A 26,310-nucleotide genomic window follows, 5' to 3' on the forward strand; every position below is an offset into this window, starting at 1 on the left:
CTGAGCTCTAGCACTTCCCTTTACCGCCTCTTTTCTCCGCTCACGCACGTACCCCTCCATAGTGTGTCTCTCGGCCACAGTTCTGTCTTGATCTCTCCACCAATTCAAAGGATTCTGTCCCTCCGGAGGCCCTTCACCACCAATTCTACTGTCTCCTCAGTTCATTCCAGGGTTCAGAAGTGATTTATACTGATGGCTCCACGGTTTCTGGTCACACTGGTTATGCTTACACCTATGCGAGACATGAGGAACTTCATTCATTGCCAGATGGCTGTAGTGTTTTTGCTGCAATTGGTAGTCATCTTGTGTGCACTGAACCATGTCCACTTCTGCTCATGACTGTCCTTCACTATCTGTAGTGACTCCTTGAGCAGTTTGCAAGCTATCAGCCAGTGCTTCCCCTGCCACCCATTGGTCATAGCTATCCAGGACTCCCTTTCTCTCCTTGATCAATGTGGATGCTCAGTGGTTTTCATTTGGACCCCAGGCCATGTTGGGATCCCTGGTAATGAACTTGCGAATCGACTGGCTAAATTGGCTACTAACAGGCCATCTCGTGCTATTGGCATTCCGAAAATAGACCTTCACTCTGCATTACATTGTCAGGTTTTTGGACTTTGGAATGCCGAATGGCACACTCTTTCTTCAACGAAAAAGCTCAGGACGATAAAGGACTCTACAACTATGTGGTGGTCCTCCTTACTGGCCTCTCATAAGGCCTCTGTCATCCTTTGCTGGCTCCGTATCAGCCATACTTGGGTGACTCATGGTTATCTGCTCCGTCGTGAGGACCCCCCTCTCTGTCATTGTGGATCGATGTTGACTGTAGTTCACCTCTTACTGGACTGTCCCAATTTAACTGCCCTGTGATGGACTCTTAGCTTTCCTGATTCGCTGCCCCTGGCGTTAGCTGACAATGCCTCGGTGGTTGATCTCATTCTATGGGCCTTACCACTCCTTTCCTTATGGGATCCATTTTATCTTGAGTGTCTATCTTGTCTACCTGTGCTTCTTGCTTAATGCTCCTGTCATACGTCACTTTCTTTCCCTCCTCACTTCTTGTGCCTTCTTCCTTCCGCCTTTGTCAATCATTCATAATTTTATGGCTATTGTAATTCCCTTTTATAGTGTGAGGTTTTATCGGTTTTAGTTATTTCAAGATCGGAGGGACTGATGACCGCGTAGTTTGGTCCCTTCTCCAATCCAACCATCCAACCTACCAATTCTACACCTGCGGATGAGGTGAAGATCTCAGTGTCCCCTGAGGCCCTGGATCTCACTGATACCACATCCACAATAGGAATGGATACAAATACTCAATCAGTGGCAGCAGGTGACCCTGAGGCATAAACTGCCTCCTTGCATGCTTCATGCCTTGCCAGCCTCACAATAATGTCATCCTCCAGTGGAATTGCTGTGGTTTTTTCCACCACCTGCCTGAGCTACGGCAACTGTTAAGCTTTACAACTGCTTTCTGCATTGCCCTCCAGGAAACCTGATTCCTGCCAATGTGGACCCCTGCCCTTTGCAGCTATAGGGGATATAATAAGAACTGTAGTGACTATAATCGAGTGTCAGGTGGAGTTTGTGTCTATGTCCTGAACTCAGTAGGCAGTGAAACTGTGCCCCTTCAGACCCCTCTCGAAGCTGTGACTGTCAGGATCAGGACGACTCAGGAAATAACTGTCTGCAATGTATATCTTCCTCCAGATGTGTACAGTACCCCTGAATGCATTGGCTGCACTATTTCATCCACTTCCTAAACCTTTCCTACTTTTGGGAGATTTTAATGCTCATAACCCCATGTGGGGTGGCACTGTGCTTACTGGCCGAGGCAGATATGTTGAAACTTTCCTGTCTCAACTTGACCTCTGCCTCTTAAATACAGGGGCCTCCATACATTTCAGTGTGGCTCATGGCATTTACTCAACCACTGATTTATCCCTCTGCAGCCCAGGTCTTCCCCCATTTGTCCACTGGAGAGCCCACGATGGCTTGTGTGGTAGTGACCACTTTCCCATCTTCCTGTCACTCCCCCAGCACCATTCCCCCAGACATCTACCAAGATGGGCTTTAAACAAGACAGATTGGGAAGCTTCCACCTCTGCTGTCGCCATTGAATCTCCCCCACCTTGTATCATCAATGCGGTAGTTGAGCAGGTCACTATAATGCTTGTTTCTGAGGCAGAAAACATGATCCCTTGTTCTTCAGTCAGTACCTTGATGGTTGCCAGAAATCACTGAAGCCATTAATGAGCGTTGGCGAGCTCTACAGCAATGTAAGCAGCATCCAGCCCTACAGCACCTAATAACTTTTAAACCGCTCTGTGTCCACATTTGCCAGCTTATAAAAAGACGGAAACAGGTGTGTTAGGAGAGGTACGTCTCGACCATTGGGTGCCATACATCACCTTACCAAGTATGGTCAAAGATCAGAAGTGTTTGTGGGTACCAGACCATGACAGGTGTTACTGGCATTAACATCAATGGCATATTATCTACCAATGCAAATGCAATTGCCATGCACTTTGCTGAGCACTATGCTCGAACCACCATTTCAGGAAATTATACCCCAGCATTTCGCACCCTCAAATGGTGGATGGAAAGGAAAGCCCTCTCGTTCACTGAACTACACAGTGAACCCTACAATGCTCCGTGCATCCTTGCACATGGCCCTGATACAGCTCCTGAGCCAGATCGGATCCACAGTCAGATGATCAAACATCTCTCATCCAAGTAAAAGTGACATCTCCTTGTCATCTTCAACCGGATCTGATGCGATGGCATCTTTCCATCACAATGCCAGGAGAGCACCATCATTCCAGTGTTCAAACCCGGTAAAAACCCGCTTGATGTGGATAGCTGTCGGCCCATCAGCCTCACCAATGTTCTTTGTAAGCTTTTTAGAATGTATGGTAAGTCGGTGGTTGGGTTAGGTCCTGGAGTCACGTGGTCTACTGGCTCCATGCCAGGGCAGTTTCTGCCAGGGTCACTCTACCATCGATAATCTAGTTTCCCTCGAGTCTGTCATCTGAACAGCCTTTTCCAGATGCCAACACCTAGTTGCTGTCTTTTATGATTTACGAAAAGCTTACGACATGACCTGGCGACATCATATCCTTTCCCCATTATGTGAGTGGGGTCTCTGGGGCCCGCACCCGATTTTTATCCAAAATTTCCTATCGCTCCGTACTTTCCATGTCCAAGTTGGTGCCTCCCATAGTTCCCCCCATATCCAGGAAATGGGGTCCTGCAGGGCTCTGTATTGAGTGTATCTCTATTTTTAGTGGCCATTAATGGTCTAGCAGCAGCAGCAGCAGCTGTCAGACCATCGGTCTCACCCTCTCTGTATGCAGATGACTTCTGCATTTTGTATTGCTCCTCCAGTATTGGTGTTGCCGAGCGGTGCCTACAGGGAGCCATCCACAAGGCGCAGTCATGGGCTCTAGCCCACGGCTTCTAGTTTTCAGCCGCAAAGTCGTGTGTGATGCACTTCTGTCAGTGTCATACCATTCATCCGGAACCAGAACTTTACCTTAATGATGATCCACTCACTGTAGTGGAGACATATCGATTCTTAGGACTTGTTTTTGACACCCAGTTGACATAGCTTTCTCATCTTCGTCAGCTGAAGTGGAAGTGCTGGCAGCACCTCAATTCCCTCCGCTGCCTGAGCAACACCAACAGGGGTGCAGATCGCCCTACGCTGCTGCAGCTCTACAGAGCCCTTGTTCAATCCCGCCTTGACTATGGGAGTCTGGTTTATGGCTCAGTGGCACCCTCAACATTGCGTTTACTCCACCCAGTGCACCACTGTGGCATTCAAATAGCAACGGGAGCTTTTAGGATGAGTCTGGTGACCAGTGTCCTGGCAGAGGCTGGAGTCCCTCAATTGCATGTCTGGTGTGCACAACTGTTCGCCAGTTACATTGCACACGTTCGTAGTTGTCCTGCGCTTCTGAGTTACCATCTCCTTTTCCTGCCTTTACCAACTATACTCGAGGTCCATTTGCGTACACCTCTATGGTGTACACCTAGGCCGCAGCTTTGGCTGGACCTTTCCCATCATCCTAAGTACTCAGTTAACACCGTAGCTCTCTGCTGTCAGTTCCTCTCCATTCTTGACGTGTACTGGGACCATGAAGTGGTTTACGCTGATGGCTTGATGGCTGATGGTCATGTTGGCTTCACGTATGTTCGTGGAGGATGTATTAAACAGCACTTCTCGCCAGATGGCTGCAGTGTTTTCACTGCAGAGGTGGCAGCCATTTCTCATGCTCTTGAGCGCATCCGCTCATGCCCTGGAGAATCGTTTCTTCTGTGTACAGACTCTTTGAGTAGCCTACAAGCTATCGACCAGTGTTACCCCTGCCGTCCTTTGGTAGTGACCATCCAGGAGTCCATCTTTGCCCTGGAATGGTCCAGTCATTCCATGGTGTTTGTGTGGACCCCATGCCCCATCAGGATCCCAGGAAATGAACTTGCCGACAGGCTACATGGAAACCGCTTCTGGAGATCGGCATCCCTGTAACTGACTTGCGATCATTATCACGCCGCAAGATTTTTCAGCTTTGGGAGACCGAATGGCATAATCTCAGTTCACACAACAAACTGTGTGCCCTTAAGCAGACTACAAATTTGTGGAAGACCTCCATGCGGGCCTCTCACAGGGACTCTGTGGTTCTCTGCATTGGCCATATGTAGCTAACACATTGCTACCTCCTCTGTCGCGAGGATCCACCTCAGTGTCACTGTGGCTCACATATGAATGTCGTCCACATCTTGCGGGACTGCCCACTTTTAGGGCGGACTTTTAACCTTCCCAACACCCTGCCTTCGGTGTTGGGCGACAATGCCTTCTCTCTGAAGTCGTCACTCTCTCACCATTTTAATTCTGTCGCCACTTTCTTTGCTTTTGTTTGTCTTGGTGGTCGTCTTTTCCCTACATGTGTTCATCTCGCCTTGTCTTTTTTGGGGTGGACATTTTAATGTGTTGCAGAGTGGCTGGCTCATCCCCTTTTATTATTGTGATCAGCCAGCACAGACCATATGCTCTTTGGTTTTAATACCTTCTTCTACTTTTCCTTGTGGTGTATGTTTTACCCGTTTTTTGTTCGTTCCAGTCATTTTCTTTTTAAGTGTGGTGTTGGGTGGTTTTGTACCTTGAGTCTTGCTTGCTTCAGGAAAAAGGGACTGATGATCCTGTAGTTTGGTCCCTTTACACCCCAAATCAACCAACCAATCAGCCACCACGTTATTGAGACCCGAAATGTGTTGTATGTCAGCTGCGTATTCCAGTTGGCTAAATTGCCTTGGCAAACAGTTGTCATTGTTTTGCCGGAAGGCATATGTGAGTGGCTTGAGATCGATACATATGGTAAAGGTTCTTGCTTCCAGTTATGTGTGGAAGTACTTTACTGCTACATATATGGCTAACAACTTGCGATCGTATTCACTCTGTCTTTGCTGTGCTGACGTCAGTTTACACAAAAAGAAGGCAAGAGGTTGCCAACCCATCGCTGAAGTGCCACTCTCATTGCTGTTTGACTGGTGTCTACAGCTAATGCCATGGCCACAGCTGTGGTAGAGTGTACGAGGAGTGCAGCATCGCCAAGTCTACTTGGCTGCCTTAAATGTGTCGATCATTGTTAGGGTCCATTGCAGTAATGCTGTGCCCTTCGCCTTGGGACATGACACCGCAGCTACGAGTTGTTCCTGCACTTCAGTGGCATGTGGCAAATGGCATCGGTAAAAATTGAACATGCCAAGAAATCTGTGCAACTCTTTTGCTGTAGCCAATGTCAGTAACATACTAAACTGTCCCTTCTGTATAATGTCTACTCCAGAACAGAAAATTACAACAGGGAGAAATGTACTTTCTTTGGTTTTTTATTTGTTTTATGGTTCTGGAAGGCAAGGTTAATTTGATGCCTATTTAATAACATTAGAGATAAGTACAGTACATGTAGTATGGACAGCTAGATGAACCTTGTGAAATAGCATTAAAGGGGAGATGGATTGAAAGAATGATTAAGTGGAATAGGGGGGGGGGGGGGGGGAGGTAGTAATCAGATCAGAACAGTCATGGAAGGAATAAAAATAATGTATAGATTGCAGGTAACCATTCACAGTGTAGTTCAGATGATCAGTGGTTGACAAGCACATAAAGAGGAGTGAAAATGGGGCTGAGCTTTTAGACAATGCTCAAGGTCATGGCTGACTATTGTCTTAGTGCTGCAGCCTAACTGGGATGTGAGGTGCTCTTGAGTGGAGCAGATGATCAGAGAAAGGAGGTGGTGAGGGGAGGGAGTAGTGGAGGGAAGAGTGGCTGATGACTGGGAGATGATGACTGTTAGGAGAACCCATGGTATCAGTGTGTATTACCAGCAAACCAGCTTAAGTGTAACTGTGAAAGCCATCACTTGTCTCCAAAAACAAGTAGAGTGTCAGGTGTATCATTTTTGCAATGATGTTGTAATAATAGAAAAATATTAAATACCAATAATTTGCACATATTTTCATGCATAAGTAGTTTGTTTTGGAACACATTGTTTTTTTTTTCTATTAATTTCAGCATGAAGTCAGCACTACGACAGCATTTTGTTTCTGTCTTACAGTCTTCAAAATATAATTACCTGATCTGTTACTGGATATTGTTTTGTTTTGTTTTTAGATTTGAAGTCAAAAACTCAGCACAGTGCCAATGAATCAGAAAGTGACAAATGTGGTACAGCTGTTATAACGGGACCTAGTTCTAAGACAACCAGGATAACAAGGAAAACAAATAAGAAACCGTATCAGCGTAGAGTTCGTGAGTCTCCACCCTCAGTGGCTGTTGATGCTGAATTGCAAGTGTCATCAGACATTCCAGTTGAAAACAATGACACACAAACCACTAACTCCAACACAAGTAAAGAGCTTAAAAATAAGCAAAATGTACGACAGACAAGCCAGCAAAGGACAAAAACTAACTCTCTTGTTGAAAATAGAACTATTTCATGTAAAAGGGAAGCATTAGTTCCATGTACTTCAAGAACACTTGTTGAACAGGTGTGTGAATCAGATGTCTCAGAGCATACAGGTTCCACTCAGCATCAGCCTTCCAAGAATAGTATAGTACAGCAAAAAACTCTGGTTGTAAGAAGTGCTTCCCCAGTTGCATCTACAGGTGCTTCAGTAATACCAGTAGAAGACCACTTTACTGTGAAAAATGAAATTCCTGATCAGTTTGTTCCAGAGCAGCAAGGAATGAGTATATCTTTGCAGACACATGCAGATCAGAAATCACCCCTTTTAGTAAAAAAAGGTATAGAGGATCTTATATCAGAACGAACTGAATATGTTGCTGGCTCATTACATAGCTCAGAAACAAAAGATAAAACAACACAGAAAATATCTGAAGTAATATGTGCAATTGATTTAGTGTCACAGAAAACTAGTGCACAAGCAAATGTTCCCTTGAATAATGTAAAAAAACTTACAATTACAAAAAATGATAAAAAAGTTGTCACCAGTCCAGCAAAACGAAGCAAGGAATTTGAAATAATATGTCCTTTAGACAAGCTAAAACAACCAATATCTCCAACATCATCTCTTATTCATAAGGATACAGCTCGTACGCCAAAAACTAACACTTTGAAACGACCAATTCAGTCAATGAATATGCAAGATAATAGTCATGAACTTTCTAGAGAAGGCACAGATGTATCCCAGGAAACAGATGTAAGTAGTGCAGATGGGGTAAACACAAATTCCAGAATCAATGCAGCAGATGCTATATCTGTAACAATGTCATCTGCCAATCCCACAAAACGTCAGACTGAACGAGAAAGTAATCACTATGACAGTGAAACAGATGTAGATGAGCCAGAGGATGTTTGCAAGTTATCTGCTAAGCACAGATCTGTTAATGGCATCCTGGAAGACAGCAACCTTTCTTCACTCACAGAAAGCGAAAATCTTGAAGTTAGATGTGATGAGGTACATCAACCAGAACGAAAGAAAACCATTGAAAATTTATTGAATGATTCACAAGATTCAGACAGTACTTCAGAAGAAATTCCTGAGGCTCCATTACCAAAGCGTACTCGTCGGTCAGAAAGATTTAATAAATGTGTTCCAATAAGTAATAAGTCCATCAATCACTTTACAAAACTGAGTCATATACAAGATAAAAGCCAAAATGTTGTGCAAAATGTGCACTCAGTACTGTATGAGCAAGAGACTCAGATAGTTGACACACAGAAACTTTTGGATGGCTTGGGATAATATGCATGAGACGAATGTGATTTCACTTTTAAATTTCATAGAGAGACTGACAAGTGAACTTAAAAGGAAATGTAATGTGAATTATTGTGAACACACAGGAGAGTATTATTTTATTTTGTGTATTTTATTTCATAAGTAATATTTTCCTGCTCGAAGAAATCATGACACCTCAGTATTTTTTATTTATATTCTCATTGAAAGGAGAATTAAGTTTTAGTCACACTCCCAATATAAAACACAATGAACATGAATTGCAGGCTGTGAAAATACTGCTTTAAAATTATACATTGTTCTTTATTACATAACCTTTTAACGAACATTAAATGTAACTAAATATTCATTTTACTAGAATTTTACATAACTTTTCTGAACAGTTACCTTTTTATGTGTTTATAACCCTAGTGGCATGCTGCATGTGCTACATGAATTATGTTGATTGCATTACTTGAGCAATTTTATGAAAACAGTTTTACTGGCATGTTTTATCTGAGAAAATAATTGTTAATAATAAATGCTTTATTATGGAAAAATGTTTTTTTTAGATTATCTCCCCGAATAATCAAAATCTCCTTACAACAACCAGTTCATTAAGTTTCAAGATGTTTCTAAACACTAGAACATCTTGATAAAATCCTCAAAACAGAAAAAATGCTTTGCACATTGGACTATCCAGCTATTGTAAATATGGAAGCAATTTGTCTTCCCAAGCTCCATGGTGTCCCTTGGCTGTTATTGTGAATATCCCTGCAAGGTTCTTACAAGAAGAAATTTACATCTGGCTCTGAGCTAGAAGTTCTATGTTGATTGCTCTGCTCGTCATTAGTGGCAAATAACGGGTCTACACAGAGGAGGGGTTTTTACTAGTTCATTATGCTCATATAGATCTTTTTATTGTGACTGTTATGAGCTCACAGAATCAGTTGTTAGTAAATATTGAATGCGTTACTCTGTTCAAAAATACTGTGCTCATAGCATTCCTAACTTACACATGCTTCCTGAATTGTGGTAATTGAAAAGCACTGAAATCAGAAATGGCAAAATTAAGGTTTTGAAAACCTGGGTTCCCATGCTGGGGACTGACCAGTGCCATCAGTTCTGTATAACTATATGCTCCACGTGTGCTTTAACAATCATTTTTAAGACAAAAAACAGATGTTGGTACCTGCCACATCCCATGTGTACTAAATTTGCTTAGTTATGTGATGCTTTGCCTGAACTTCCTTTTAGTTCCTTAGTATTTTCTGGTATATAAATGAGCTTACAAAAATAATTTCCAGCAGTTCAGGTGGGCTATTTAGCAGCAGCAAAACTCACTCAATAAAGAGATCCATGCAGACTAGCCACTGTTAAAGTTAAATCCACATGGTACAACAGAAAATCCCAAATACAGAGAAAATTATTTACAGTAGTGAAAAGGAAGACAGTTGTTTCCAATAGACTTTCATCACCATATTCAAAAATGCCCCACAGATATAGCTAAGTTCATAGGAAATGTAATGAAGAGATGGAATGGAGCAATGTTAGTAAAAAGAGAGACATTGTAGGCCAACTACTTCTTGAAAGTCCAACAACTGAAAGGGTATACCACAGATGTCAAGCTGCTTCACTTTCTTAATCATAGTGAGGTAGTGGTAACATGAAGTAACATTTTGTATTTAAATACGTTAAAACTACAGGAATAATGGGTGCAGTGACCTGACAGGGGCTCACTAAGCAAGAACAAGCTTCCAGGTAAACAAATAACAATGACTTTTAGTAAAGCAATAACATAAAGAAAACTCTTCTCGTTAAATCATAAGGGCTGTAGTTAATTCAGTCATAAGACACAACAAGATTTCTTGGCTCAATCAGAAAACTGTCAAACTTTTTGATAGCTGGTTAATCACTGAAAAGTCTGAAATTAAAGGTTTTTAGTGGAACACTGTCACTGTGAACCTAACAGTATAACTTCTATGCCCAGACGGCTGTCCAATATTCACAATCACTCTGTAGAAGCCAAGGTCAGTGTTGTTCATGGTAGATTGCTGGCAGCTTGTAGAGGGCTCCAAATGTGATGGTGCCTAGGATGGTGCATTGCCTTTAACTGGCTTGATGTGACAATGTGACATCCTAAGTGCAGTCATGGCAGAAGGATACATAAGGGACTACTTGTGGCCACGTGACATTGTGGATGCAAGTGGCCCTACAATAGTTGCACTTCTTAATTGCGATGTGGAAGCCTCCCGATGGCAAAGCCAGCACCTCTGGATGTAGCAGCGGCTGCCAGAGTTACCTATGATAACAAGCTGCTGCTGTTCTTCAGAACTGCTTGCTTTTAACTCATGATGTCATGGCATCAACAGGGCTGTGATATGGCTACCCGTGTCACTGGCCTATTTTGCTGGTGGACTACAAGTCCCGATACAGTAATAGACATATGAATGAGCCTCCAAATTTCAAAGTAAATTTAGCATACACAGGTTTATTGGAAGAAACTACTGCTATTCATTTTTTTAATATCTGACCCTTCAGATTTACCTGAGTGTACCTTTGGACGCTGTATCAGGACTACAGTGTTGTCATTTATGTCAAATCTCTTGTGGTCTTCTCAAGCTATACTTTTAGGGTTTACCTGTGTAACATGCTTCTGTAGAGACACACACTCACACTTTATCTCACAACTCTCCTTACCATTTCTTCTCACAAATGATTTTGATACACATAATGTGCTATGTAGCTTTATCTTCACAAAATATGCTGTGTAGATTTACCTTCACCTATCTGATGTGTCAAGGTATCGTGAGCCACATTGTATCAGAAGAGCGATAACAAATATATTGACACTTCAATGAGGTTATTCTCGCATTCTGCAAATGCACACTTGTAGACCCTGCACAAGAAGAAGTGGTTGATCATCATGTACTAAGATCTCCACTTCCTTATGTTAATCTCCTTCTCAAGAGAATAGATGCTGAGCGTAAGCAACTGAGATGGATGCTTTTGACTCTACACCATCAACTAGTGGAATTCATTAGTTCTTTGCCTACTGCGCATCACAATGTGTGTTCAATCAGTCTTACACTTCACTAATGTTCATAACAGGCACAATAAGCATCCTCATTAGACGAATTTTTGTATTAACCCTGATCATCTCATTTGAATGTATTTTTACTGGTGCTGGCTTTGAAACACAGTGCCGACAATCAAATTGCTCTTACAACACTGGGATTGTTGTTGGATACGTACGTGGCTAGAGCTCACAGTCAGTTGGCAATACTATGTGGTGACTACTGTGTATGTGTGCATTCTTTTGTGGGATACCTCATCAGTCAGCTCGAGGACATTCTTCTTCTTCTTCTTCTTCTTCTTCTTCTTCTTCTGCACGCCGAACCACATACAAGTAGTGATTCACGGGATTGAACCCAGGTAAGTGAAATTTTAACCTTTTTGTAGCACCTATGCCAGCAGAACTGTCCAGCCGTACTGTGCAGCACACACCAGACACAGCATTTCACACACAAATTAACCAGTATGTTAATACTCTGATTCCAGTCACAAATGTTCAGTTGTTTTGCAGGTACCTGAACAGATTTCACAACAGCTTTGACACTGGTTTTCATTTTAAAGTTCTGTCATTTATGTTACATGAACATACTTCAAATTAGTCTCATTAATGGAACTCAAAAATATTTTTATTGCATTTACAGAGAGGATATTAGTTTCACTCCTATTGCCACATTCTTTTCTTGTTATTTACAAAAGTACATACCATTGAGAATACTATCATTGTATTAGTGAACTATTGATTAGATTGAGCTGATTCAGATTTGAAGATTTGCTGTTACATAAACTCAACATGGCTTAAAGCATGAACAGCAAATCTTTACTTATTTTACAAAAGCAGCTTGTTTGCTCAAAGCAGAAGAATTACATGTGTGCAAGACACACTTGAATATAACTGAAATTCTAAATTTATTCTCAGAGGAGCATTAACATCACTGTCACAAATGGACAAACTGTACATGAAGTACATTATGTATATATAGCTTTCTTCTTTCTAATTCAAGTGACATAGGAACACATTAGTTTGCAAATTCTAGGAAACAGTTCAAAGCTTTATGCAGTATTCGCTGTACTTAGGTTAGTACACTAGAATAAAACCATAAAAAAAGAAAGAAAAAGCGATTGAACGTAAGAGTTGTCAGAGACATTAATTGTGAATGCGCGGTGGGGTGCAGGCAAAGGAAGAGACTTTCATTCAGTTATTTGTACGTAATTTTGTTCTTTACTCTGACACTCTCTCGAATATAGGACGATGTAGATGTGCGATTTTAGATATGAAGTATTGCGAGCTCTATGTATCACGTGCGCCTGAATAATATTATATGGAAAAACAGTGTCAAGTATTTTTTTATTTATTGAAGTAAGTGAAGGAACATACAAGGAAGATGTTCTTGATTACGGCAAGCGCCGTTGTTCCCAGAGTCCGCCACCTACAGCTACAATTGAAGTAAAAAATGAAGCCCGACGTCCTGCGGAACATTTCCAGTAGCGCAAGCATGTTAAAAGAGTGTTTCGGTTGTGAGTAGGGTTTCTTAATTATTGTTATTGCAAGAAATTTCTATGACACTGTTACTGGTCATTAAAATTACTTGTCTGTATTTTCTGTTTGCATGAATCACGACCGGGCACAAGTATTGCAAAAAGGTAAAAATTGAGGAGAATTTTTTTTGAAAGGAATAAGAATTTGACCCTGGTCATGTGAAACTTTCCACAGTTAGCTGTTTTGTTCGATGCAGCAAAGGTAGGACGCTTACGCAAGTTGCTTGCATGGTTACAATTGGTAGCGCGTCTTTTGATGTAGATAGAAACATTTCCTCATTATTCCCTTCCTTGAATTTTATTTGCGAGAAATTTACAGGAATTTTTCAGTGTGATACATTTTGTCAGAAAAACATAAAGAATTGCAGTACAATAGTTTGCACTTCATAATAGACGTAAAACAGGCTTTGACATTATATAAATTACATTTATCAACTGTAATAATTAGCATACGAAATTTTAAAATTTTTGTGAAAAATTTATTTTTTGTATATTCATATAACATGGCCGAAAAATATATGCCCATTGTTGATAGCAATAGCGAAAACGCAATCAGCCACGATGGCGTAGAATTGCGTGATCGAACAATTGAAGTTCGGGCACCATGCATGCCTGCTGCAGAAAGTTTAAGTACACTATGTGATCAAAAGTATTCGGCACCTGGCTGAATATGAAGTTCGTGGTGCCCTCCATTGGTAATGCTGGAATTCAGTATGGTTTTGACCCATTCTTAGCCTTGATGACATTTTACACTTTCGCAGGCACACGTCCAATCAGGTGCTGGAAGGTTTATTGGGGAATGGCAGCCCATTCCTCAGGGAGTGCTGCCCTGAGGAGAAGTATCGATGTCGGTCAATGAAGCCTGGCACAAAGTCAGCATTCCACCCGAAAGGTGTTATGTACGATTCTGGTCAGGACCGTGCAGGCCAGTCCATTACAGGGATGTTGTTGTTGAGTAACCACTCCGCCACAGGCCATGCATTATAAACAGGTGCTCAATCATGTTGAAAGATGCAATCGTCATCCCCAAATTGCTCTGCAATAGTGGGAAGCAAGAAGGTGCTTAAAACATCAATGTAGGCCTGTGCTGTGATAGTGCCACGCAAAACAGCAAAGGATGCAAGCCCGCTCAGTGAAAAACACAACCGCACTGCACCAGAACACCACGGCCTCTGAATTTTACTGTGGGCACTACGCACACTGGCTGGTGACGTTCACTGGGCATTCGCCATACCCACACCCTGCCATCGGATCGACACATCGTGTACTGTGATTTGTCACTCTACACAACATTTTTCCACTGTTCAATCGTCCAATGTTTATGCTCCTTACACCAAATGAGGCGTCATTTGGCATTTACCGGCGTGATGTATGGCTTGTGATCAGCCACTCGACCATGAAATCCAAGTTTTCTCACCTCCCACTTAAGTGTCATAGTACTTGCTGTGGATCCTGATGCAGTCTGGAATTCCTGTGTGATGATCTGGATAGATGTCTGCCTATTACACGTTACGACCCTCTACGGATGTGGAAATATCACGTACAAGCGTATGACATGTGACACCCAATCACTTGACGAAGTTTGAAGTCCATGATTTACGCAGTGTGTCCCATTCTGCCTCTCACGATGTCTAATGACTACTGAGGTTGCTGATATGGAGTACCTGGCAGTAGGTGGCACCATGCAATAGTATAGATGAGAGATGAGTGTCACATGTGTGACAAATGATAGCGATGCTCCACAGCAGAAAAACCTTGATGATACAATGTTTAGAATTGATGAGACAATGTCATGCATCTCCCAGAGCAACATTCCACTCATGAATGAAGCACTGAAGAGCGATTCCAATATGAATTTTGACAACACGTCACAAACACCACTTGTTCACAACACAGATATTAACTTAGACAGTACAGCTGAAGATATGAAAACCAAAATTGATAATTTGACACAGAATCTGAACACCGTCACACAAGATATGAACATGATAAAACATCAACAAAACACTGTTACACAAGATCTGAATACGATGAAGCAAGAACAAAAACAAGTATTGAAGGATTTGCAAGAGAGATTCTCACAAAAGTTCGATGACTTAGTCAAAAATTTCCACACTGAAATCGACAAAAAATTGAATGATATGAGAAAACAAGTAAAGCATGAAGTACTTTCTGAAGTTGACAGAAACATTAGGGAGTTAAAATAGATGGTAGATTCTTTTAATGACCATCACGATCTAATAGAACAACAGATAAAGAAAATCACAGATACAAACACAAACATTGAAGCTACACAAAACCAGTTGGTTCCTTCAGTAAGAAAGGTAACCACTGTTGTTAACAAACTAAATAAAGACTATGAAAGTGTACCTCTAGCTGTAGAAGAGCTTACTTTAAGGGTAGCAACATTAGAAGTTAACTCAGCATGTGCTAAAAGGAGAAACAGGACAATGAAAATCTGAGTGATATCATTAGCCAAGTTGAAGCAGGTATGCTAGATAAGGGTAAGACGATTGCAGAGAAGCTAGTAACAGATTGTAAGTTATATACAGATGTAGTAGAAAATCTATTCAGAAAAAAGAAAATGAAATTGTGAACAAGGTACTAATTAACCTACAAGCTGCGGAAGATAGGATCCGCAATCTTTCAGGAGAGAATATTACCGGATCTCGAAATATGCATGTAAATAATACACAGGCTGCAGTGAACAAACCACAACCTGTTGGTATTTACCGTATTTACTCGAATCTAAGCCGCACTTTTTTTTCCTGTTTTGGTAATCCAAAAATCCGCCTGCGGTTTAGAATCGAGTGCAAAGTAACCGGAAGTTCTGTAAAATGTTGGTAGGTGCCGCCACAATTAACTTCTGCCGTCGAATATGCTACAGAGGCATGCTTTGCAGGCACAAAGATAAATACTGGCGCCAAAACCTCTGCGTCAGTAAATAAATTAAGGTGGAAGACGAGATTTTTTTCTCCGCTCCGAGTTTCGACCTCTGCATTTTCATACATTATCCAACGAAGTAGATACAAATGCCGTATTGTTTATATTGGAATGTAGCAGCCGTTCAATGTACTATGAAAATCCGACTGGCAAGACTGTTTGGGATGTTTGTCAATATGGCCAACTCTACGTTCTGAATTTTTTCCTACTTGTGACAATACATGGTTGCTAAGAGGAACTTTTATGAATTGTGAATCACATGCAGTATTCTCTTCACCATCAGAATAATACGAATATAAACATTTCGCCATGTATTCTTTCGTGTTTGCTGCTATCTCATTTAACCCTTTGTTTCCTGACATAAGAAAAAATTTGATTTTTAACATATTCTTTGCAGAATTTATGCTATTGTGGCCTCAAACGACGGTAGGAGTTTTTGTAAAATTTTATTTTATTTTTCACAACTTTTTTCTCTCCTGGTACTCAGAAGTACCGTCAGACTCCATAGACAGGTACACAACATTTTTATAACTTCTACTTAATTCCACATAAATATTAAATATTTTTACATTAGAAAATTAATTAACAGATATATGATATTTCTGATTTTTTAAAATTTCGCATAAATTTATTCTAGAGCAACTTCACAATACATAGTAACTTAGCTATACATTTTTGACAGCATATACGTATCACATATTTAGTGATACCTCATGAAATTGTAGGAAACAGTTCTTTTTCTCATTGCAGCACAAATACACTTTCCATGTACTGCTTCCGCAGCCCGTGGTCGTGCGGTAGCGTTCTCGCTTCCCACGCCTGGGTTCCCGGGTTCGATTCCCGGCGGAGTCAGGGATTTTCTCTGCCTCCTGATGACTGGGTGTTGTGTGATGTCCTTAGGTTAGTTAGGTTTAAGTAGTTCTAAGTTCTAGGGGACTGATGACCATAGATGTTAAGTCCCATAGTGCTCAGAGCCATTTGAACCATGTACTGCATTGTGAAGGTGGTCTCGACTGAATTTTATTTTTCGCACAAATTTCGCATCGTCCTCTTTTACAACTGAACACTACAAAATGGTTTCCTCGGTTGCCAAGACGTACACCCTTCAGAACAGAAAAGTTATCCTTCCTTCTCTTTGGGAGAGTTATTTCATCTTTACCACAGTTTCTCTTTTTGAGATTTGGCACTTGCTGTTCATTCATTAGCCCTAGTGCCACCGCACGCCTGAATTCCAGCAGTGGAAATGCCCCATGTAGATCACTGAAAATGACGTCAGAATTGACAAAAGCAATTTCTATTGCTCCCCAGAAGAGACGGTGCCACCATTTCTTTGATCGCTTGTCAAGACCATAAGTTGAACGTAATCTGTTTGCATGATCCACACCACCCATGTTTTTATTGTAATCACATACAATAACTGGAAATGGTATAGTCATACTAGTTCCATCTTTCTGTTGTCTTGTCACTATGCCCTGTTCAGTACCATCGAAGTTTGACGCAAAATACACTACTTTATTTTCCTTCCATTGAAATACTGTTAGGTCTAAAAATGTCTCTCTGTGATTTGATTTAGACTTTTTTATTTAGGTAAATTCCCTGGCAAACCTTTCCTGTTTGTTCTAATTGTTCCACAGGCAAATGTATTTACGGATTTCTGTGAGAGAAAAAGAGGACAGAACAACTAGTGAGAGGTAGCGCATTATTGCTACAATAAAGTGTTCCCACAACCTGACGGTACTAATGAGTCCGCCTTATATTTCCCACTCTATCTCATTCGCTTGTAACGTAATGCTTCAAACTATTGTAAAAAAACAAAGAAGGTCAGTACGTACAATGGAGAACTCAACGGAAGTCTCAATAAATTGCGCGCAAATCGAGGCAACACCATGGAAACAAGCACATACAATCTTCTGTTTTCACAGCAGCGCGCGAAAAACAATTTCAAGCTCTGACCGCCAGAGAGGTCTATGTATTGCACAATAACATCTATGAAACAGTAGAGCAGAGTTACTGTTACGTACCGACAGGCTCTCAGAACTTGCGTCTCGCGGGCCCCGAGGAATCGCTTCATGACGTCATCAGTAAGGCTGAAAGCGTGACAGCGCTGCCTGGTGACTAGACCTGTAAACAACTCTGTTGACGTAAGTGACGTCACACGTTGGCCACAGCGTTTGTGCAGACTTGCCATCAGCTATTGTTTTGGAACGTCAAATCAATCCAGATTGTTTGAATGAAGCTTCCATTAACAGAATTAAATGTAGAAAGAAGGTTTGAATGCGAAGAATCTGGATTATGGTGACTGATAACAAATTATTGGTCGATGGGGAGAGTGATTTATAGCATAACACATATTACGCATTGAGGACAATGTGTATAAATGTTTTTAACGCATGAACTGCAGCTTACCAATGTAGGCTAACTACCACTGAGACGTTTGCAGCACGAATTTGTCTTTGAACCCATACCAGCAGTAGCAAATGCGGAAAAACAAATCAAATATGGTAAAGGATACATAGTGGAACGCCCATTGCATTTTTCCAGTTTGTGTACGATATCTGTAAATAATATGCATCAAAACACGTCGGATGATTGTTCATTTTCTAATATATGTTTTTTGGGGATGACCCAGTAGTTTTATTTTTTTATTATGAGAAATGCATTAAATGTGGGAAAGTGCATTTAAATACGCCGCAAACAAATATTAGGCAAAGCCACACGTCTGCCTGTTATCACAACCGTTATTTCTCATTCGCTATGTTCCACAACTGTCGACGAAATTATCGCTTTTCAACCTAATGTAGACCTCAGACTATGCTACAAATAGTTATTACTCCAGCCAAGGTTTCTAAGGAAAGGGAGGGAAGGGGGCGAAATCCAGTATAGTGCTCTAGCCCAGATATGTGCTCTTGCCCAGTGTGTGTTACCGATATGCGTAAATTTTGATCGTTGTTTTTCTGTAAACAGACAGCTATATGCCAATCACATCTCCCCGTATGTAGTTTCTCAAAAATCCAGTTTATGTGATCTTAAGATAAAAAGAGCTCAATGAGGGAATATTAATAAATCCAAGCAGTAAGCCTACTTACATCTCCAAATTGTAAGACTGCTGTAGATGCAAGTCACTGATTGTGGAACAAAACATTTGAAGTAAATCACAAAGCTTAGGTTAGTTCAACTATTACTTCTTAATGTAGTAGGCAGTCAAAATTTTCTTCCGTATTTTGATGTACATACATACTACACAAGCAACCAAATGGTACCTGGTGGAGGGTACCTTATACCACTACAAATCATTTTCTTTCCTGTTCCACTCGCAAACAGAGAGAGGGAAGAAAGGCTATCTACCATCCGAGCCCAGATTTCTCATGCCTTCTAAATTTTCTCAATAGTGTTGTACAAAAAGAACATTATTTTCCCTCCAGGGATTCTCACATGTGTTTGCCAAGCATCTTCATTATACTCACACATAGTTTGAAATTACTGGTAACCTATATAGCATCCAGACTCTGAGTTGCTTAAATCTGACCTGGATCTCAAACATTGGAGCAGTACTCATGAATGTGTCATATAATTGTTCTATACGGGTGGTGTAAGTGATCTTCCCCTCATTTCCAGTCACAAACTATATTCATCTTCCCAGAGGAAGGAAGTAACAACCCTGAAAGCTAGAAAGGTTGGTTTTTTTTAAGTGCTGTTTTTCTCTCATACTTTGTACATGTCATTTCATAATTTTACAATGACTACTGTCAGCTGTACATATAATGGTAACATTAAAATCCCGTTAATTTGAACCTTAGTGTTAACATTAACTAGAAATTGCATTTGTGAGTCGAAACTTTATGTTTAATTATAATTATAGAAGGAGAAGCTAATAAAATATTTTTTTTACTTTGTATTTTTTTATTACCTTAGGATTTTCAGTTTTCTGCCTGATGTCTAGCAGCAACCTATTAAAGACTTTCGATCAGAATGTGATATTCCATTCTGAATCGTAGGCAGGGATGTATAGTCTACATGGACATTGTTTTTACTTCCAGTATTTTACAAGTTCATTTCACTGAACAGAGTAAAATTACCCCTATTATGAACAACAAATACTATTAGGGAGTAAATATGTTGACATGTAAGTGAAAGACTCCGAAGGGCCCTGAAAAGACTTCTGCAAGAAGCTGCGCTATCAATTTTACACAATAATTTTACTCACATGGATAAAAAGTTTTGTTAACTTGCCACATCAGATTTGAATAAAATCGCAAGCTTTTCACAGCAGCCTCCATCACCGTCACCAGTAATGGTACTGGTGTGGTGTACTGTAGCAGCACATCAAAAGTGAAACTTCCTGGCAGATTAAAACTGTGTGCCCGACTGAGACTCGAACTCGGGACCTTTGCCTTTCGCGAGCAAGTGCTCTACCATCTGAGCTACCGAAGCACGACTCACGCTCAGTACTCACAGCTTTACTTCTGCCAGTATCTCGTCTCCTACCTTCCAAACTTTACAGAAGCTCTCCTGCGAACCTCGCAGAACTAGCACTCCTGAAAGAAAGGATATAGCAGAGACATGGCTTAGCCACAGCCTGGGGGATGTTTCTCATTCTGGAAACATTAAAAGTGTTTCAACTGAATTGATTCTGCATTATTTCTCTTCCTCATGTCCTTGACATTAATGCTACCAAGTTGTGTTCTTGTACTGTAATTAGTTTCCATGTTATAACATGTTAAATATAGAAAGTTTAACTGTAACCAAGTAGTAGTTTTCTTTGATGACAATATCAGTTCCAGTGCACAACTGAATTTCAAAATCTGTCTTGTGGGGTGAAAATCCATTACTGCTGCTATCTTGTGCTGACAATGAGATGACTTTCATAGAAATACTGAATTATTTCATTTGTAATACAGTTTCACAGTTTTTGTAGTTGCTCATGACCTTTACACGTGCATGCAATAGATGTAGCATCAGCATACAGAACTATCCTTGAATTTAGGGAGCAGTATTTTGTCATTTACATAAATCGACAAAAGAAAGTATCCCAGTACTAAGTCCTGGGTACCCTGTATTACATATCAGTAATGTTAGATCAGTGTATGCCACTCGCCATTCTTAAGAGTGAAAACTGATTTGTGTTAGATAAGGTTTTATTAAACTGTGAACAATTATCAGCATTATTACCCAGCCGTTTTCCCAGAGTATTTACTATCTCTCTCTACAAGCAATTGATAGAGATTAGCTTTCCCATCTATAGCTTATTGCAGAAAGTTCAGTAACACCTTCAACATGTAAGGAATTGAGCACCAACTATTGGCACTTTTTGCAACATCACCATAAGGTTTGATATCCCTACTGAAAGACGAGTAGAAATTTTTTTGTTAATTGGTGCATAATAAGGTTATTTTTTGGTATACCAGTGCTCAGTAATAACTGAAACATCTGGTTTATTAAAACATGCTATTATGTCCAAATCATTGTGCTTACTTCCTAGGCTCGTAAAGTTTTGGAAGATGATCTTTGTTCGCAGGTTGCATTGTCACCACATGTTTTTTCTTTTTTTTGTTTGTAACCATAAATATCCTCATTAAGTAAATCAGATGTGCTTGTCAAACTGGGAAGAGGACACAAAAAGGTCACACATGTACAAAATAATAATAAAAGGAAAGATTCCAAACGAGTTTCTTACAACAAAATGTAAAACTTAATTGTTTTTGGATATATTACTTACTTATATCCTTCATTCAAAAACTTAAGAAGGCTGTTAGTTTAGTGTCTTCAAGGCATAATGCTGTTTCACTGAGCATCGCAACAGTCAAGCCTGAGATAGTAGTGTACTATGATACTACCTATGAAGAAACTGATGCACTGGATGTGAAGTGCACTGTTTAGTCTACCCAGCAGGTGTTCCAGAAGATGGCCCTGCACTATTCTATAGCATCATGAATATTTGTGTGGTATATACATTAGTGATGTATTCATCACTGACAGAAAATTTAATAATCACAGTTTTCCTTCAAGTTTCTGAAATGGCAGTTGATGAGATCATATCTGAAGAGACAGCTATCAACCCACACTTTCAGCATGAAGTAGGACTACAATTACCAGAATTCTGAAATGTGGATCTAGTAAACCTAGAGTTGCTCTAGGAAAATAAGTAAGATGTGACATGTGTCCCAGATCAAAGATGAGAAAATGAAAGGTTGCTGTATTAGTTATAGCACACAAATATGCAGTGACTAAGAAGTGTGAAATGACTGTGTTCAAAGCTATGTAGACTTGTTTAATTCCTGGTTTAAGTCATTCACATTATTTCATTGCTGTGTTTCCTGCTGCCATCCATTAATACCAGAATGTCAACAACTACTTTGTTACTTTAAAATCTTCAACATGTTCACTGTGGCTGACACAAAGGTCAATAAGAGCTACTAGCCACGAGCTTTTAAGTGTCAGCTGCAGTGAATGTGCAAAACAAGAAAATTTTTGCAATTTAATTTAAAGTCCTATTCAGCTTCCTTTTTCAGGCGTGTTTATTTTTAAATATTAAAACTGATGAGAGTTTCATTACAAGACCCCTAATTTTGAAATCTGGATGACATCATCCCAGCACTGCAACAAAATATGCACCATACACAACAGGTTCAATGCAATCTCTCCTCTCCACAAATTTGCACCTCAGATGTGTTATATGTCATATATATGTTATACATCATATAATGCTACAGTTAATTTTCCATGTATCGGAGCAAAACGAGTTATTGTGAGTCCATGTTTATCTCATATAGTCATTGCATCTTTCCCTTAACTTCAGTGTGCTTTACAATAAAATTTGTATGAAAAGTTTTCTGTGTAAATTACCTATTCTACAGCTAATGCTTGTGTAACCCAGTGTGCCATTCGGGTGGGTTTACTGGTGTGTCAACATAATTGTCAGGTTTGGTTTGAAAGGGTTTCTTGAAATATATTCCCACATAAATTTTTATCTATTCTCAGTTGCAAAATATATTACACAGTGTCAGTGCCATTTCAATGCAAAGATTTTAAATCATGCTGGGGAATATACCAATAACACAGTTGCAGCATACCTCAGAAATTTAATTTTAGTTGCTTCAACCAATGACAATTGCGGACCAAGTCTTGCACTGCCCTGTTTTGTGTATTAACCCGTTGGCTGGCATGAAGGTGCCGGTGGTCACAGCAGATTGCTCTGCTGGGGCCAGCACTGATCTCATGGTAACAACCAGATATCAGCAATTTTACACTTTAATCTTACCGAGGAAAAATATTTACTTATATTTGATATCCCTTACCATTTCAAGACAATTTTTCGGTTTGCGGTATTTTTATTTAAATGACTACAAAGTTATTCATGAATTCAGTTTTAGATACATATTTAACATAATATATTTAACTGTGTAAAGGATAATTCCTGAAACAGTAATTAGCATTCTAGCTGTATCTTTTTAGCCAAGGCTGTACAGATGCATATACTTCACACTAGTTCCTAAACGACTGCGTAACACATTGACTACCATGCCGCTGACAGCAGAGCAGCACACTTAATGCTGTATTCCAGACCTAATCATGTCAGGGCCAATATAATCTCAGGGAGTACTATAATCTAATAATGTAAACTTATAACTAAAAAGGCCATTTCCAATTATGTCTACCAAGCAAATTATGCTTTGAGTTAACGATTTCTTTTGCCATAACTGACTAGTGAACACGCATGCCATAGGATGGTGAATATTTATACTTTGCCTGTGAGAAGCAGCTATGCACATAGTCCAATTTATGTTGAAATTATCACCTGGGTATTTTAATTAAATTTGGTCTACTATAAGCAACATGATAAAGGAATCAAAAGAAAGACACACACAGAATTAATTTCTTTATTAACAATGCTCGGATTTCCACATCACCATAGAGGTACCAAGCTGGATGCGTTACTCGTTTTTTTACATGGCGAGTTTCCCCAGTAGGCCTATAAACCATGAAACAGACAAAAAAGCTACTTCTCGTTGTCTTCTCTTCCTTGGACTTTCACTTCAGAAACTCTGAAACATCCATCACAAAAACACATTACACCACTCACAAATCTGGATTCAGTCACTGCAATTCATATCTATTTTACTGTCAAAAATACTGACTATGATCAATGATTAATTGTGAACATTCAAAAGTTTTCAAATGTGCAGGTTACTGTTAGAATACAGTTACTACACAATTTTTGATCAGGAAAAAGTTACAATGATTGCAACTTAAACACCGAAGCCATTTGTTATGAGAATACGCCGTTACCACAAATAATCCACATAGATGCATTGAAAGAAACTTTACTGAGTAACATAATGCATCAGAATACTATAGGCACAAAGAATGAAATTTCTGTAGATTTACCATACATTTTACTTTTCTTGCGCATGATAAGATTACTAACGGAAGTTACTTACCGTCCATCGTCTGGAATATAAACTATCCTTTCTCGTCTGCAAACACGTGCTTTTGCAGCAAGTATTATCAATTTTTTTCCGTGATTGAAAAAGCTTTAACGCACACAAATCCCGCCATCATACACAAATCCACAAGACATCAGCATGCCATGTTCAAAGAATATCCGCGTTTCGAAAACACAGGCGTCTAAAGCTAGCGAAATGAGGGATGCTCAACTACCGGACCTACCGATAGATGGCTGTAGCGCGTGCCGGCAAGAGACCGTATCATTGAGTGTCCGCCATATCTGAATTTGGCAAAAAACAAAGTGTCAAAACACGGATGAAAATGTTTTTCGTTCTGCGCCCTCATAAGTATTTTATATTGGATGTTCTAGATATCTACACATCAACATAATGAAGTGTTTCTAATCTAGCGAGAAAAAACGGTGACAGTTCTGCTATGAAATTCCTAAATTCGAGTGTGTTTTGAAAGTTTGACAAGCTGATGTATAAACTGTTTACTATTTTATGAGTGCTTTACTTATTTGCCCGTTTTAAAACACTATTTAAGATTCAATGGAGGTCAACAAATTACCTTACTTGCCGAAGCTGGTATAATTCGGAAAATCAAGTGTGGACAACAGTGAAGATGTCTCTTGAAAAAAAGTTGACATCGTTTGCTTAGGGGTATCTTTACTGACAACAGAAATTACAACTGAACTATTAAAGTATTACTTTCGTATAAACGGAAAAAATCGTTATTTTTTCTTTGTCTGAAGTGATGCATTACCGATCTACATATATGCTGACACTGTAATTGCAACATGCACTTACGAATTTGGCTCTCTGTTTGATCAGTAATTTAAATGCCATGATTTTATTAACGCCTGTACATGACACGGTGTATTTAAACTGAGTGATATGGTAGAAGCACCAGTTTTTAACAGTGCTTCACTCTTTGATACGAGACAAGAAATACATTTAAATGAGACAAACACAAAGCCCAACGTTAAGGCTCCTCGTAAATGCATGACTTGTATCATTTGGAAGTTAAGTCTAGTAATAATATTATATTGAACTGATCCATGATGATCTAGGAAGTGAAGGGACTTGTTGAAAATAACCTCGATCACAGCTGTTAATTTTAAAGTTGGGGTGTCTTAAAACTCTAATTTTCCAGTCTGACACCCAAACAATTTTAAAATTGAATTCAAAACATGTCAGTGAGCAAAATTAATTACACTTTGAATTACAACCATAGAATTCCATTTCTGTGAATCTTGGTTCCAGTCTTTGACATGGTGTCAATCACTGGAATGAGCAAAAAACAAACTTGAAAGTGAAAGCTACAGAAGCTGGCCAGACAGGCACCCCAATGGCTGCTACAATCTGTGTGAGACAAGGGTGACATTATATTGCAAATTTAGTGTAAAAAGTTCCATATTGTCTGAATTTGTCCTATACTGACAGGACATTCTAGTCCAGTCGTTTTTCGTATCTGCAAGAGTACTCTAGCCAATAGCAGTGGCACAAAGGTAGTGCCACATTACAAACTATCTGGTAACAACAGAAGTATTGGTGGACAAAGTACAGTAAATAATATGTAATAACCTGAGAAATTCAAAATTGGTTGGAAGAAATAGAACAGTATTTGGATAGAGAGTAACATTTTGAAAATAACAAATGATGCAAGTAGAGTTTTCAGTTTTTATGAAGCTCGCTTACATTTTTTTTTTCCCCCTCTCTCTTTTCGATTATGAAGGGAAAAATGTGATAACATAAAAGTGCAAGAAAGTTGTGTACAATGTTGGAAATGATGAAAAAGAAAATCTCACTATGCTTCCTCCTCCATGTGAAGAGTATTACTGTAATAATAGCTAATATCATACCAAGAACATGAGGGTGTCACAGTGGAGATTTGTTTTCTGGTACAGGCATCTGATACAACTATTCCACAGCAAAACGTACTTTCAATAGGTGTGGTACCAGTGCACTCCCATAGGATAACAGAATATTATGTCCTCCAGGAATCACATTGGGTACACCACATACAGCATAAACTGTACAGCAACTACAATGCTTTGTGAGCAAGTAATAA

The 26,310-nt window shown here is 39.8% G+C and overlaps 1 protein-coding gene and 1 long non-coding RNA gene across 3 annotated transcripts in view; one reads left to right on the forward strand and one right to left on the reverse strand.

Annotated features, from left to right (window-relative positions):
* The window catches only part of LOC126468422 (uncharacterized), a 30,976-nt gene extending 22,221 nt beyond the window's left edge, over positions 1 to 8,755 (forward strand). For both annotated transcript variants that reach the window (XM_050096548.1, XM_050096549.1), the window contains one exon: positions 6,674 to 8,755. In XM_050096548.1, the coding sequence (XP_049952505.1) occupies positions 6,674 to 8,268 (1,595 nt within the window). In that variant the 3' untranslated portion in view covers positions 8,269 to 8,755. The remainder of the gene's footprint in view (positions 1 to 6,673) is intronic.
* Positions 8,756 to 23,655: 14,900 nt separating this feature from the next.
* Positions 23,656 to 24,227, reverse strand: LOC126457319 (uncharacterized). The gene is made up of 2 exons (XR_007585455.1): positions 24,178 to 24,227; positions 23,656 to 23,834 (listed from the first exon to the last, which is right to left on the reverse strand). It is a non-coding gene; the product is annotated as an uncharacterized LOC126457319 (long non-coding RNA).
* Positions 24,228 to 26,310: the final 2,083 nt, after the last annotated feature.

This window comes from Schistocerca serialis, chromosome 1 (genome assembly GCF_023864345.2).
Source record: "Schistocerca serialis cubense isolate TAMUIC-IGC-003099 chromosome 1, iqSchSeri2.2, whole genome shotgun sequence".
Taxonomy (NCBI): domain Eukaryota; kingdom Metazoa; phylum Arthropoda; class Insecta; order Orthoptera; family Acrididae; genus Schistocerca; species Schistocerca serialis.